The sequence below is a fragment of the Sebastes umbrosus genome, chromosome 22 (genome assembly GCF_015220745.1).
Source record: "Sebastes umbrosus isolate fSebUmb1 chromosome 22, fSebUmb1.pri, whole genome shotgun sequence".
NCBI lineage: Eukaryota > Metazoa > Chordata > Actinopteri > Perciformes > Sebastidae > Sebastes > Sebastes umbrosus.
The window spans coordinates 13,446,668-13,462,337 of NC_051290.1; the positions used below are offsets into that span (position 1 = coordinate 13,446,668).

The window sequence follows — 15,670 nt, forward strand, 5'->3', positions numbered from 1 at the left end:
AGACAGACAGAAGAACATGTCAGAATGCTGCGCTGTGCCGCACCACGAAGCTTCGAATACTTTTGAATATTTCTCACCAAAGCTCTGAAGGTCTGTCATAAACCCTGTGTGAACAATTTGGGCAATCTGGGTTAAACCCGAGTAACTGGTTGGTTGTTGATTGGAAGTGTAAGGTTTCACCCTGCATAACAAACAACCGAAGCAGCTGGTAAACAGGCCAACCCAGACCACAAGAATATGTTTCTTTTGTAGATTTGATGAGTGATACCAGATAGAGATTGTAGCGAAACCTCTGATCAACGGGCGTTTTTCACAGAAGACATGTTTGAAATGTCACAGCTGGAAAAACACCGGTGTAAATGATGAAATGATCCATTTAGCTGCTTCAGCTTCAGGGTCCTGGTATCGTGCACGCTGGCTCACTGTCACTCACAGGGACACTTGAATAGAGCAGAGCCATCGCTAATGTTACTAGTAACCCTTGCACTTTTCTTACTATGACGAGTCAAAATGTCTGCTGTGAAAAATGCCTTTCAAAGTGATACTTCACCAACAAAATTACCATTTACATATTAATTACTCAAAGCGTGAATTCTTGAAGAAAACGTTGTTTCTCTCACATGACTCCACGATGAACGGAGAATTAAAAAATGTAGTAAATTCTTGAGGAATTGAAGTAAATGGTGTCCATGCTTAACAACAGCAAATCTAAAAACTCCGTTTTACAAACTCTCGCAGTTCTCGTGCAGTATAATCCAAGTCTTGTTTATCCAGTCGTATGCTCAGGTGACACGTGGTGAGTAATAGATATACAAATAGTCATTTTGTGGGTGAAATATTCCTTTAAATTAATTAAATAGTAGATTTTAAACAACATTTTTGGGGACCCCTGATGACCCCAATTTGAAAACTGCTGTGTTAAGACACCACACAAACAATATGTTTAAGATAGAGGGATTTTTGTTCAGGGTAAACTTAGGTCACAATTCTGAGGTTCATTGATATACAAAAAAAAGAACTTGTCTCAACAACAAAATACAAAAACAAAAAATTTATAAATATAAACAAACTGTCCATCTAAAGACAAAGAAAAAGGCTGACAACTATTTACAAAACAACAAATGAAACAGGCACAAAATTTGGAAGCTTCAAATTATCCGCACTCTTCTTCAAAATCCACAAGAGAATTGGTCCCCCCTGCTGCATTTCCTCTTCAGCTCATTCGCTCTTCGGCTTGTAGCTGACAGAGGCAGCGATCTGACTTTGGACGTTTTGTTTCTTGCCGTTGACGATGAGGCGCAGAGGAGAGTCCACTCGTATACTTCTGAAGTCAAACGACTGCCGGACAGAGGAAATGTTAGAGTCAGACTATTTAGAAAGACATTATTCTTTACAGTTTGAACTGCTCATATGAAACACTGACCTCGTCTTTATGTGTTATGCTGTTTCGTTTGAGCTGCGGTTCAGGAATGACTACAGTGTCTCCTATCAGGACGCCCCAGCTGTCCGCTGTGTTGTACACCATCACCACTATACATGACTCCTCGCTGTCGACCATGCCAAACGTACTGGAAGAAAAAAAGAAACACTCCAAAAATGTAGAATTTTTTCCACTATCGCAGCAACACTGAAGTACACAGCATATGGAGCTAGTAATGATAAAATAAGCTGCACTCACAAGGCCATGTGACCCTCAGAGGCCAGGCTGAACACCACCTTGCCCAGGGCAGCCACCCCGGCGTTATGACCGTGCGTGAGGGAGGAGAGAGTTCGAGGCTCCAGGCTGCCGACGCGGCCCGTCGGGGAACGGAACTGAGGGGAGGAGCAGGGACCCAATGCAGACGTGTTGAGATTAGAGAGCATCGTCCTTAAACGGCGCGCCTTCACCTTCCCCTGAAGAGATGGAGAGACTGAAGGTTAGGAGCAAAACAAGACATACGGCTATACTTTTCTGCCACCTAGTGGTGAACAATTAAATCTCTTTGTCATCTTGATGACAATTTTTATGCCAAGGAAAGCCAAAGATGACATTTTATACAATAAATAAATAAAAAACAGACAAGACAACATATAAAAAACAAAAGGAGGTGATGCTAAAAGTACAATATTATATTATGATATTTCTCTCTGAAACAAGTTCAGGCATATATATATATATTTGTTTTTCCCAATAACATCATTTCCTCCTGCTTTCTTTTACTCCATTGAATTCTTATTAGGGCTGTCAATCGATTTAAAATATTTAATCGGAATGAATCGCATGATTGTTCATACTTAATCGCGATTAATCCATTTTTTTATCTGTTCAAAATAAACCTTAAATGGAGCTTTGTCAAGTATTTAATACTCTTATCAACATGGGAGTGGACAAATATGCTTGCTGTATGCAAAGGTATGTACATATTTATTATTGGAAATCAATTAACAACACAAAACAATGACAAATATTGTCCAGAAACCCTCACAGGTACTGCATTTAACATACAAAATATGCTCAAATCATAACATGGCAAACTGCAGCCCAACAGGCAACAACAGCTGTCAGTGAGTCAGTGGGCTGACTTGATTATGACTTGCTCCAAACTGCATGTGATTATCATAAAGTGGGCATGTCTGTAAAGGGGAGACTCATGGGTACCTATAGAACCCATTTCTATTGACATGTCTTGAGGTCAGAGGTCAACGGACCCCTTTGAAAATGGTCATGACAGTTTTTCCCTCGCCAAAATTTAGCGCAAGTTTGGAGTGTTATTTAGCCTCCTTCGCGACAAGCTACTATGATATGGTTCAACCGCTGAAAGATCTATTAATGCGTTAAAGAAATTAGTGCCGTTAAAACAAATTTGCTTAATGCATTATTATCGCGTTAACTTTGACAGCCCAATCAGGTGTATATATTTGTTTTTCCTAATAACATAACTTCCCCCAGCTTTCTTTTACTCCATTATTTGAGTTCTTATTATTTCTTTCCAATCTTAAATCAACAAGTGGATTTAATTTTATGTTTCAACGCGGGAATCTCTAACATTTTCAGTAAATATGTCATTCTTAAACTGAGATTTTGTTGGCAAGAAATATAGAAAGATTCTACTAGAGCTAAAATGATCAATGACAAATTGAATGGCCGGTTGACTAATTAATTTGCAACCAATTGGAGTAAATCTGAGTACATTTTTCCCTGGTTCGAGCTTCTCAAATGAGAATATTTTGTGATTTTCTTATTCTGCTATGCCGGTAATCTAATATCTTTGCTGATCTGACGAAACAAGACATTCAAAGACATCACCTTATGCGCCAGGAACTAGTGCTAAGGCTTTTTTCTCCATACCTTGTTCTGTATGAGTTCTGTGACTTTCTTCAGATAAGCCAGCAGCTGCTTCTCTCTCTCCGGAGGCTCCTCCCCGCCTGGGTCCAGCGCCGCGGCTCGGCTATAGCCGCCGAGCGCGGACCCAAACATCTCCTCGTACTGGAACAGAGTGGCTCGGTTGAAATGCAGCTCCGGGTAAGAAGAGGCAGCTCTGTCCACTTTCTCCTACAAATGAGGAAGAGAGGACTAAAACATTAGTACAATAGTGCAATTGGTCCCGATAGATTTTAATGTTCGATGCTCAGCACTCACAGACTGTCCATAGGCACTTAGAGCTTGTTGAGACAACTGTGGATTCTGTCCGCAGGTGAAAAACAAGGACACGTTGGCATTTCCCAGGATGTCTGCAAAAAACAATTACATTTTAGGACAGCACATCATTTGTACAATCACTTTCTTCTAACTCTTCTTCTCTGCTTACTAGCAGCACCCAAACGCTCTACTCACACCAGGACGTCCCGTCCGTGACATCCAGCTGGACGGCTTGTCGGGCCATGTCCACGCTCTCCATCACCTGCTTGCTGTGTGCGTCGCTGTCCGCCGACGGCAGCTGTCTCAGCACCATGGACAGGTTGCGTAGAGACACCTTGTTCTTGCTCTACAGAGGTGGGAGATAGAAGCACAAGCCAGATGAGTTAATAAGTAAAACCAAGCATGGAGAGATAGGAAGAAATTCCACAGGAGCTCTAAGTGATTCATTCAGACATTCATTAAGTATGGGAAAGTTTCTCTTGACATAAAGTGCCAGAAATGTTAACCTACAGGTTGCATATTTAATCCTTCAAAACAAAAACTTTCTAACCTAAGCACACTTTTACAATACCTTATGTCCCTCTCTGTTTCTGTCCTTAATGTACCTGTTGCAAGGCTCCGGTGAAGCAGTTCTTGGCACCGATCAGGTCTCCTTTTTTCCAGTACTGCTCCCCCAGCGTGTTCCAGCCCTCGACCAGGCCGGGCTCCAGCTTCACAGCGCGGGAAAGGCACTCTTGTGCTACGGCACTGAAGTCAGGAGCTACGTTCAGACACCTGCCCTTCTGCAGCAGAAACTCTGTTTTGTGTTTGAAATGATCTACGGGAAACAAAAGAGATACAGTAAGTGTGATTTATATTCTGTAAAGACTGAAGTGCTGTTGTGTAAAAATGTAGCACTCACCCTCTTTCTCCTCCAGCTTCTTAAGTGTCTTTTCCATTTCCTGTGCGACATCGCTTTGTTTCTTCCCAGCTTCCTCAACACTGTGAGTCTCAAAATAGCAATCTCTAAAATTATACAGTTCATCCACGAGCTCCTGTGATGGGACAACAGGGAGAAGGAGGGGGGGGGAGGGGTAGATGATGAAAAATAGTGATTGTGAATTCTTAACGGTTAAAAATAGATCAAAAGGCACGGTTCTCACAGCAAATTCTGCCTGTTGAGTTGGTGAAAAACTGGGCCATCTTCCATTAGAGATGCACCAATATAACAGAATACTGTATGGTACCTACTTTTGTGATCTTGATTTTGATCAATAAGTCACATTATAAAACTGTCAAAACTCCAGCACAGTAAAATTACTATGGTTGTTTTTGGTTTGGTTTATTGACACCTTTGGTATATATTGTAAAATAATATGCAAACATCAATACATTCAAAATGTGAAGCATAAAAAAGTGCATTATGATCCACATTCTACAGTTGTTGTTGTTGTTTTTTTTTACAGAAAACCTGCCATACAAACTGGGAACATGGTGAGAGGTGAGCATTAACCAGACAGAGAGGGTCTCATGAAAGAAGCGATTGAGTTGCAATATGGGAATTGTAGGATCCAGTGTTTTCAGTGCTTGACCCACACTTGGGTCTAAAAGTAAGGATATCAGAGCCTCTCTGTTGCTTTGATTTTGTCCAGCTTAATGGAAGCGCATTACTAAAAATCAGTCAAATCAGTCACAGAATTAAACTACCATATTTGTTATATAACATAAAATACATTTCTAAAAGGTGACAATAAAGTGCAAAAAAAAATATACCAGATATAAAAATACAAGGAGATGAAGAAAACTGTTAAAACTGAATATAGTGCAGGGTAACAACTGTGATACAGGACTATTAAAAATGAGTATAGTGCAGAAGAGACTGTTAAAAATGAGTATAGTGCAGAAGAGACTGTTATAAATGAGTATAGTGCAGAAGAGACTGTTATAAATGAGTATAGAGCAGAAGAGACTGTTATAAATGAGTATAGAGCAGAAGAGACTGTTATAAATGAGTATAGAGCAGAAGAGACTGTTATACATGAGTATAGAGCAGAAGAGACTGTTATAAATGAGTGTAGAGCAGAAGAGACTGTTATAAATGAGTGTAGAGCAGAAGAGACTGTTATAAATGAGTATAGTGCAGAAGAGACTGTTATAAATGAGTATAGAGCAGAAGAGACTGTTATAAATGAGTATAGAGCAGAAGAGACTGTTATAAATGAGTATAGAGCAGAAGAGACTGTTATACATGAGTATAGAGCAGAAGAGACTGTTATAAATGAGTATAGAGCAGAAGAGACTGTTATGAATGAGTATAGAGCAGAAGAGACTGTTATAAATGAGTATAGAGCAGAAGAGACTGTTATAAATGAGTATAGAGCAGAAGAGACTGTTATAAATGAGTATAGTGCAGAATAGACTGTTATAAATGAGTATAGAGCAGAAGAGACTGTTATAAATGAGTATAGAGCAGAAGAGACTGTTATAAATGAGTATAGTGCAGAAGAGACTGTTATGAATGAGTATAGTGCAGAATAGACTGTTATAAATGAGTATAGAGCAGAAGAGACTGTTATAAATGAGTATAGTGCAGAAGAGACTGTTATGAATGAGTATAGTGCAGAAGAGACTGTTATAAATGAGTATAGAGCAGGGTAACTCCAGTAGCTTAGTCTAAAGTGCACTGTGTGCATTATTATCTGTCCTGCAGACCGTCCTCCTTTGTCCTCCTCCCCTCCCTAGAGATGTCCAGCGTTGCAAATTAAGAGGCAACACTGAGCTCATGACAACAGATTGAGATATTGGTGTAATATAGATTGAGATACCTTCATCATTTGCAGCTCGTTTGTCTCTTTCACAGGCTCACAGCTCTTCTCGTCTTCCGCCATCTTTAGCTTCAGCAGCAGCAACAAGCCTGGAAGAAGCAGTCTGAGGAGAGTGCACCAAGTTACGAGATGAGTATTAAATCTATTGCTCTAATGTTAATGTGATGAAGGATGTATTTACTGAAATAGCACGAATGCAAGGGGATTTTAGCACAGAGGAAATAAGGCTTTTAATTTCGCTGACGCCGGAAGTTGGAGTAGTCAGTGCGTACCGCAAATGAGTCCGATAAAAGAACCTGTTCACAAATTAACATATATATATATATATATATATATATATATTTATCGGCACGTTTTTCGTTGTTAAAACACACCTTTCAATACAGACTGATACACGTGTGATAATTTATTTATTTCAGATAGTACACCCACCAGGATTGTTTGTTTGTTTTTACACCACTAACCAGTCAGCCGGAACGTTTCTCACTCAAGATGCTGCTCCGACAGCTTTTTCGCCACGGACCATACATTATTCGCTCCAAACTAAACAACACAAGGCGGACAGTGTTTCCAACTTTTGTTCTAAATACTTGTTCAGTGTGAGCGGTGTTTGGTGTTGAATCCAGCTCGTGTCATGTCGGACACATGGAGCAACATCCAGGCGCACAAGAAGCAGCTGGACTCTCTGCGGGAGAGGCTGCAGCGGCGGCGGAAAGACCCTGCTCTGTCCTCGGGTACGTTCAGGCCGGAGAGCCGGTACCAGCCATGGTACCAGCAGGGCTGCAACAATGTTGTTATTAGGTCATCAGTGGAGTATTTATCCGATTAATCACTTAATTAATGAGTCTATAAATGTCAAGAATGCAGACACATGTCCATGTTTCTTTTACCTGAGGCCACACTCTTAAAATGCATAGTTTTACTAGCAAATTTTAGTCAACAAGATAAGATAAGATATTCCTTTATTAGTCCTGCAGTGGGGGAGATTTGCAGTGTACAGCAGCAAAGGGGATAGTGCAAAAAACAAGATGCATCAGCTTACACAGTAAAAAAAAAAAGCTAAACAAAGTGTAACAAAATATGAACCTTTTAAATAGAAGGAAGTATAAAAATAGGAGCAGTATATACATTATTGACAATAAACAGACTATTAACAAAACTGCACAAGTGGAAAATGATATTGCACAGTGAGAATGAAATGAAATTCCACATATATATGAAGCTGTCAAACTTTCAACTCACATGACTTGTTTACTACACCCTACTTTTTCCCATACTTTTAGTTAAATGATTCATTTTTGTATTGTATTTCATTGTTTTTATTGGATTGTTTTCCACTGTTTGGTTAGGTTTTTCTGCACATTTTGTGTACTTCTTGTTGTTGTTTAACTTTTGTTGTATTTTTAAAATTATGTTAGTTTAGATCTTTCTCCCTTTTTTGTTATTGTTTTTTTTTTTCTCCTGGGGTTTAGGGGGAGGTCCTTTGTATAAGCCTGTGGCTTCTTGACCTCTCCTGACACATTTCTTGGTTTTGTTTTCATTGACTGGATTTTGTGCAGTTTTATATATGTGCAAATATATAAATAAATAAATAAATAAATTAGCAATTGATTGTAGCACAAATCGTGTATAATAATATAAATGACTTCTACGGTTACAAAGTGAATCATGTTGGATTGTTTGAAAAACAAACAAACAACTATTTTACTTTTGCGGTTTGATGATTATAATTTGTAGGGGCAAACACCAGCCAGATGCTGGTAAAATATGCAAGTGGCTGATATATTTTCTTCACTCACCAGCCATAAAAACAATGGTAATTTAAAGTAAATAATGCACACTGAGGGCATGGCTGTAACTAATTAATTTCATTATCAATTTAACTGACGATTGTGTTCTTCATTAATCAAGTAATTGTTTGGTCTATAAAACATCGGAAAATAGTCCCATGCCCATCATAATTTCCCCAAAGTCCAAGATGACATTTTCAAATAGGTTTTGTTTGAATAACACTAACAGTGCCAAAACCCCAAGTTACTCAGTTTACCTTCACAGTAACAAGTGGATTTCTGGCATTTGTGTTTAAAGAATCACAAATTATGAATTAGTTGTCAAAGTTGTTGCTGATTCATTTTCTGACGATTGACTTATCAAATCATTTTGTCCATCCAATGGTCTACAATACAAAAAATATTCAACTTACAATGACATTAAACAGAGAAAAGCAGAATCTCCTGCCAGAAACTTGACTCAAATAATTATTGCCCTTCTTGATAAATGACATTGATCGATTATCAGAAATGTTGTTGGTTAATTTTCTGTTGATCGACTAATCATTTCATCTCCCATCATTTGTTGTAAGGCCGCCTAACTATATGTGCTTTGATATCAACGGTAGGAAGACTGACACAATTCATTCAACTCATAACAAGATCAATGTTTTCATCATTGTTAAGTTGTTTTTCTATATTAAGAAATACAAATAGAAAGATTATGTTAAGTTATGGAAAACTGTTTCTTTTTTAATTTGATATCTAAATGATCTGTAAAACCTTTTCAAAACAAGGATGTTAACCTCTGTTGTCTCCTTTCGGTCAGATGGCGGAAGCAGTACAGAGGGTTCCACAGCCAGGAGTGACAGCCCGGCTCCGTCAACTCCGCTACCCTCTCAGGAGGAGACGGAAAAACCACCAGACCCTGAACTGGAGAAGAGTCTGCTGGGATATCTCTCTGACCTGAGTCTTTCATTGCCAACAGACTCTCTTGCCATCACAAATGAACTCAGTGTGAGTGTTTGTCTTGGTCTCTAAGCACAGAAATGTTTTATAGAGGAACGTAAGATATGTTATGTTAAGCTTGGTATTATATTAACAGCTTCATTCTTTTCTTCTGTTTGCTTACAGTCTGAAACAGCTGTCAGTCATGGAAGCATCCAGAGTCTGCTGCTTAAATTCTCTGCCCAGGAGCTCATCGAGGTCCGGCAGCCCTCCTCAGCCTCTTCCTCTACTTCTTCCTCCCCCTCAATCGTGGTAGCAGTGGACCACACAAAACTATGGGCCATGATCGGGTCCGGGGCTGGAGCCCAACGGGCTGGAGTCAAGAGAAAAGCAGAAGATCAAACCCACCACAAGAGAGCTCCTGGCTTCTCGCCATCACTTCAGAGCTCTGCTTCTCCTCCGCACACTTCCTTCACCTCTCTGACGCCGGCTTCCTCCTCACAGCTGGCGGGGCCTTCGGCGTCGGGGAGCGGGGCTGAGAAGAAGGGCAGGAGCAGTAAAAGCCAGTCGTCCCATTTGGACATGGAGATAGAGAGCCTCCTGAACCAACAGTCCACTAAAGAGCAGCAGAGCAAGAAGGTAGGAAGGTTGAGGAGGCCGACAAATATCTCTTCTTGTCTCTTACAGCACCCAGTATCATTGTAACCAGTTACACTTAATGGTAACAGGATAGTTTGGAGGTGTGATGACTGATATGGTATTTATGTCCAGGTGAGCAGAGAGATTCTGGAGCTGCTCAATGCCAGCACAGCTAAGGAGCAGTCCATCGTGTTAAAGTTCCGGTCTCGCGGCCGAGCTCAAGTCCAAGAGTTCTGCGACCACGGGACCAAAGAGGAGTGTGTGCGCTCCGGGGACACGCCACAGCCGTGCACCAAGTTACACTTTCGGTCAGTGTTCCTCAGCAAACTTTTCTTGTCTGTATTTATGTCACCCCAACTGTTAAAATCTTTTCTATCAGACACTTCACAGCAGCAACATATTTTTAATTAATTCAGATAAATTATGAATTTGCATTGCAGTTCAGTGTTTAAAAAAATACACAGGGGGCACCCTGGTGGCCGAGGGTGAGGGCACCGACCATCGCCCACCGGTATAAAAAACAAAACTGAAAAAAAGCCAATATTCTCTGATTCCAGCTTCTTAAATGTGAATGTTTTCAGATTTCTTTACTCTTCTATGACAGTAAACTGAATATCTTTGAATTGTGAACAAAACAAGACATTTGAGGACGTCATCTTGGGTTTTCCATTTTCTGACATTTTATAGACCAAACAACTAATCGATTAATCAACAACTATCGAATAAAGGCATAAAATGCCCGAATTTTTTTTTTAAAAAAGAGAAATACTCCCATTGGCCTGAGGAGGTCGCCATAATCAAGGTTAAAAGATATACTACTATCAGAAACGCTACATTTTGACAATGGTCTTGCAAAACATTGACGTTTTGCTAATAATGTCAATGAAGGTCTAAATTTCAAACTCAGAAAGGCCTTATTGCTACAACACGAGTTTCACTTTAATTGAATAGAAAAGGATAATGAATCTAGTTTTCATCTCAAAATATATAATTTGTAAAGTTTCTACTCATTTTAAATGATGGATCTGCGGCAATCGTTCCCTAACTGGTGGTTGGGAACCCCCAAAAGATGTCTCAAAATAAATCTTAGGGGTCATAAGATGAATAATGAGATGTGAGATCAAAAACAGATTCTGATACATACAATTTTGTACGGCTGCAACTGACAATTATTTTCCTCGTCGATTAATCTGTTGATTATTTTCTCGATTAATCATTTACTTGTTTGGTCTATAAAATGTTTGGTGAAAAATGTTGATCAGTGTTTCCCAAAGGCCAAGATGACGTCCTCAAATGTCTTGTTCTGTCCACAACTCAAAGATATTCAGTTTACTGTCATAGAGGGGGAAAGAAACCAGGAAATATTCACATTTAAGAAGCTGGAACCAGAGAAATTTGAGTTGTTTTGCACAATTTATAAAGGTTGGGAAACACTGGTGTATTTTCCTTCCTGTATTTTAATTTGTGTGCTAAAGTAGGGAAGGTTTTGGGGTTTATTTCTGTGGGGTTTTATTCAGATCTGAAGTTGTTAGAATATAATGTCATTGCACAAACATGTTTATGCAGCCGATTCACTTTGTGACACATCTTTTCTCATTCAGTCGCATCATCAACAAGCACACGGACGAGAGCCTCGGCGACTGCTCCTTCCTCAACACGTGTTTCCACATGGACACCTGCAAGTACGTCCACTATGAGATCGACAGCCCTCCAGAGGCCGAGGGGAGCCTGATGGGACCCCAGGCCGGGACTACGGAGCTCGGCCTCTGTGCAGGGGACGCCGACAGCAACGTGGGCAAACTGTTCCCCTCACAGGTGAGGCTGAGAGAGGAGCGATGAGGAAAGATGAGACAGATGGATGTTGATATTTTTAGCGGGTTATGAAATTGACAGAGGTTGTGTTTTTCTTTGCAGTGGATCTGCTGCGATATTCGTTACTTGGACGTGTCCATCCTCGGGAAGTTTGCTGTGGTGATGGCCGACCCTCCGTGGGACATCCACATGGAGCTGCCCTACGGTACGCTGACTGACGACGAGATGAGAAAACTCAACATCCCCATCCTCCAAGATGACGGCTTCCTCTTCCTCTGGGTCACCGGCAGGTAACTACAACAATCAGTCATGTATCTATCCACGACTTGATCTCCTACAATGTCAAGATGTCCTTGAACTTAACACTAACTTGCCTGGTCGCTTGAGTTTTGTGGTTGCTGAATTTTTTCAGCGAAAAACCTTAACAAAAAAACGTTTTCTTCAGATGTGACTTTTACTCCTTCAACCAAAGACATTACACCAGGCATTACAATACGTCTGAGAGTATCTAGATATGATTTAACCCGATTACATTTACACCTGGTATCAATGTGTCTTTAGTGTCCACATTGAGATCCGATCGCTCTGTCTGAAAGGGCTGAGAGGAAGGCTGCATACGCACAGGCTTGCAGCTCAGCACTGCAGGAGAGGCGTTGTGTAATGGACGGACACTTGAGCCTCAAAACGCCGCCGTTTAGGGGGATAGGGCCAAAAAGTGACTTTGATACATCTACATTCACACACACAGAGGGATGATGAGAGGAGATGCTGAGCACAGACAGAGCGGTGGCAACCGCGATGATCTCTCTGGTCACGGCGGTCCACTGACAGGAAGCGTGCTGCAGGTTGAAACCTGCCACACACACACCCGGCCAAAGTTGTTGATTACTACCGAAGCTCCGGAGCCCCAAAAAATGGTACTCTGGATAGCTGTATATCCGCCCACGTAGTTTTCAATTTACACTTGTGTTCAATGTGGTCACAATGCGCCCCCTGGCCACCTCCGGAGGGGGTTTGGCCGATCGGATCACAATCCATCCTCAGTGCGTTCTGGGAGCAAACTCATCATCTGCTCAACTCCTCTTCTTCCAGGGCCATGGAGCTTGGCAGAGAGTGTCTCAGTCTTTGGGGGTGAGTCTTCCACTACCATCATCACTTTGTTAGGACACCATTTCATTTCTTATATATTTGCTGCTTTTTTTATTAATGTATTTATTTTCATCCGTCAGCTATGATCGAGTTGATGAAATCATTTGGGTGAAAACCAACCAGCTTCAGAGAATCATCCGCACAGGAAGGACAGGCCATTGGCTGAACCACGGGAAGGAGCACTGTCTGGTATGTTTGTCCATGTATCCTCTTACTGTATACATTTGAATCTGTCATATACTGTATGAGCTTGCATGAAACTGCTGAGGTCCAAGCTTGAGGAATCTTGCCTCCAGGGGTTTCTGCTTGTTGCGTGTTCATTCTTGGGAGTTGGAGAGGTTGCCCCATAGCTAGAAGGTGTTATGAAGCAAGATGAAGCTGCTACAGGCTCATTCTTTTTAAATCAATCAATCAATCAAACTGTATTTGTATAGCACCTTTCATACCGTTTAGTGTAGTTCAAGGTGCTTCATAGATGACTGACAAAAAGTCGAAAGTAAGTCAAGTGTGAACCATGAAAACAACTGAAAAGAAAAAAACAATTTAACAATGAGATAATTTGATGTGTAATTTAAATGTGCCTCTGATGGTGGGTCAGATAAAGGCCTAAAATGTACATTCTCTTCAGGTGGGTGTAAAGGGAAACCCTCAGGGATTCAACCGAGGTTTGGACTGCGACGTCATTGTGGCCGAGGTAATTGTTTACTTCTTCTGTCCTACTTTTTGTATTTATGATTTCTACAGCCGGAAAAAGTTTGCTTCACATATGATACAGATCTCCTCATTGCATTACAAACACTCTTTTCCAGGTCCGCTCCACCAGTCACAAACCAGATGAGATCTACGGCATGATAGAGAGACTCTCGCCCGGCACCAGGAAGATCGAGCTTTTCGGCCGACCCCACAACGTCCAGCCCAACTGGTAACATATTATCATGCTTTAATTCCACTCAACCCCTTTTTATCATAGACCCGTTTTTGTCTTTTTTAAGGGGGTGACAGGGAGTCTTTAGGGGGAGATGGCAGGTCAGCAGTAGATGTCACATAGAAGTGGTGTACATCATCTGAAATTAATTTGTAGGGCTGTCAATCGATTCAAATATTTAGTCGTGATTCGCATGATTGTCCATAGTTAATCACGATTAATCGCAAATTAATCACACGTTTTTTATCCGTTCAAAATGTACCTTAAACGGAGAGTGTATATGTTTATTATTGGAAATCAATTAACAACAAAGGTACTGCATTTAGCATAAAAACATATGCTCAAATCATAACATGGCAAACTGCAGCCCAACAGGCAACAACAGCTGTCAGTATGTTGCTGACTTGACTATGACTTGCCCCAAACTGCATGTGATTATCATAAAGTGGGCATGTCTGTAAAGGGGAGACTCGTGGGTACCCAGAGAACTAATTTTCATTCACATATCTTGAGTTTAGAGGTCAAGGGACCCCTTTGAAAATGGCCATTTCCTTGCCAAAATTTAGCGGGAGTTTGGAGCGTTATTTAGCCTCAAGCTAGTATGACATGAGTGATACCAATGGATTCTTAAGTTTTTCTAGTCTCATATGATACCAGTAGCTTCACTATAGCTAAAACTGAGCCTGCTACAACCTAAAATTGACAAGTTGCGTTAATGCATTAAAGGAATTAGTGGCGTTAAAATTAATTTGCATTAACGCGTTATTATCACGTTAACTTTGACAGCCATATTAATTAATTCAAATAAAGTGTAAAGTGTATAAGGCCTTAGTACATTATGATGGAAGTATATGATGTCCATTCCCATGCTCTATTATGTCTCATAAGTTGTTGCAGCAATTTATGATACTATTTGTTACACAGATTTGGTGCTAAATCTAACCATTTTTTTCCACTCGAGAATTGATAGAAATGATCAATAATCCCTCCAAAATACCACATCAAGACACCAAGACCTTGAGGAACATCATAGAAAAAGCCATACTGTGATTTGGTATCAAAAACTTTTGACATTTGGAGATTTCTGTAAGAATTGCATTTTTCAGCGATTGGATGGCGAGCACTTCTGTTCTGGAAACTGCTCAGAAATCCCTTTATTGTCAGTATACCTAGGAAAGCCATCCATCCTCTGACTGCTCTAGGTCTCTAGTTTGTGGTTGTAAAGTTTCATCAGGCTGTGATTATCTTAGAGGTGACCACAGGTCATTTTATACAGTGAGGTCAAGTTTCAAAAAATGTAATGTAATGACTACTATAGGCTTCCTAGCTTCATGTGATACCAGTACCTTCACTCTCGCTCTAAAGCCTGCTACAGCCTCTGAAAGACAGTAAAGTCAGCCGTTCCAAGTGGTGGAAGAAGTTAAAGGCTAAGTAACTATTCTACATATTTTACATGTACTGATTGACCTTTTTTTTTCTCCTCCGCCTCTAGGGTAACTCTTGGAAACCAGCTCGATGGCATTCATCTCTTGGATCCTGATGTCGTGGCTCGATTTAAGAGTCGTTATCCAGACGGCGTTATCTCCAAACCCAAAAACATGCAGTGATGACTTTATCAGTGGTCACAGGTTTGGAAGAAGTTTGTCTATAGACTGTTTTTGATTTTTTTTATACCAGTGAACTAATTTCTTAAATAAATGTTCTCAACAAGATACACTGTCTGTGTCTTGGATAAGAAATGATCAATATGTGAAGAAATTTAAATTTTTAAAGTTAATCACTTTTGGTGTTACTTTAGGAGCAATGTTTGTATATTACTGTATGTATATCTAATTCTGCAAAACTTCACATTCACCATCAACAAAAACACAGGAGACATTTTTAATGTACATTTTTAGTTATTATTTTGTTAGTAAAGAATAAAGAGACTTTTCTTTTGACGTACTGTAGATTTGAATAACTGTTAATGATTTTTTTTGCATCAAAGGACAAACATTGAATTTAG

At 40.2% G+C, this 15,670-nt stretch overlaps 2 protein-coding genes and 1 long non-coding RNA gene across 3 annotated transcripts; 2 read left to right on the plus strand and 1 right to left on the minus strand.

The window, feature by feature from the left end:
• Positions 1-124: 124 nt before the first annotated feature.
• ttc5 (tetratricopeptide repeat domain 5) lies at positions 125-6,874 on the minus strand. The gene is made up of 10 exons (XM_037758435.1): positions 6,856-6,874; positions 6,424-6,526; positions 4,521-4,653; positions 4,225-4,436; positions 3,815-3,965; positions 3,620-3,711; positions 3,329-3,532; positions 1,679-1,893; positions 1,424-1,568; positions 125-1,338 (listed from the first exon to the last, which is right to left on the minus strand). Exons 2-10 carry the CDS (start codon positions 6,484-6,486, stop codon positions 1,219-1,221), a joined length of 1,335 nt encoding a protein of 444 aa, XP_037614363.1. The 5' UTR covers positions 6,487-6,526; positions 6,856-6,874; the 3' UTR covers positions 125-1,218.
• On the plus strand, positions 4,322-6,692 carry LOC119481482. Its single transcript, XR_005205200.1, has 3 exons — positions 4,322-4,459; positions 5,065-5,099; positions 6,459-6,692. It is a non-coding gene; the product is annotated as an uncharacterized LOC119481482 (long non-coding RNA).
• A 39-nt stretch (positions 6,875-6,913) lies between the features above and the next one.
• Positions 6,914-15,605, plus strand: mettl3 (methyltransferase like 3). The gene is made up of 11 exons (XM_037758434.1): positions 6,914-7,157; positions 9,022-9,209; positions 9,327-9,779; positions 9,912-10,087; positions 11,381-11,594; positions 11,694-11,881; positions 12,684-12,722; positions 12,821-12,929; positions 13,369-13,434; positions 13,550-13,662; positions 15,158-15,605. Exons 1-11 carry the CDS (start codon positions 7,058-7,060, stop codon positions 15,270-15,272), a joined length of 1,761 nt encoding a protein of 586 aa, XP_037614362.1. The 5' UTR covers positions 6,914-7,057; the 3' UTR covers positions 15,273-15,605.
• The last annotated feature ends 65 nt before the right edge of the window (positions 15,606-15,670 follow it).

Bases quoted from the DNA above. Each gene is read 5' to 3' on its own strand.
- ttc5 (XM_037758435.1), bottom strand. From the start codon at position 6,486: ATGGCGGAAGACGAGAAGAGCTGTGAGCCTGTGAAAGAGACAAACGAG. The intron at 3,966-4,224 runs GTACATTAAGGA...CCACCTCTGTAG, and splicing joins TCACCGGAGCCTTGCAACAG to AGCAAGAACAAGGTGTCTCT. The intron at 1,339-1,423 runs GTCAGTGTTTCA...TCTGTCCGGCAG, and splicing joins GCATAACACATAAAGACGAG to TCGTTTGACTTCAGAAGTAT.
- mettl3 (XM_037758434.1), top strand. From the start codon at position 7,058: ATGTCGGACACATGGAGCAACATCCAGGCGCACAAGAAGCAGCTGGAC. The intron at 7,158-9,021 runs GTACGTTCAGGC...CCTTTCGGTCAG, and splicing joins AGACCCTGCTCTGTCCTCGG to ATGGCGGAAGCAGTACAGAG. The intron at 13,435-13,549 runs GTAATTGTTTAC...ACTCTTTTCCAG, and splicing joins GCGACGTCATTGTGGCCGAG to GTCCGCTCCACCAGTCACAA.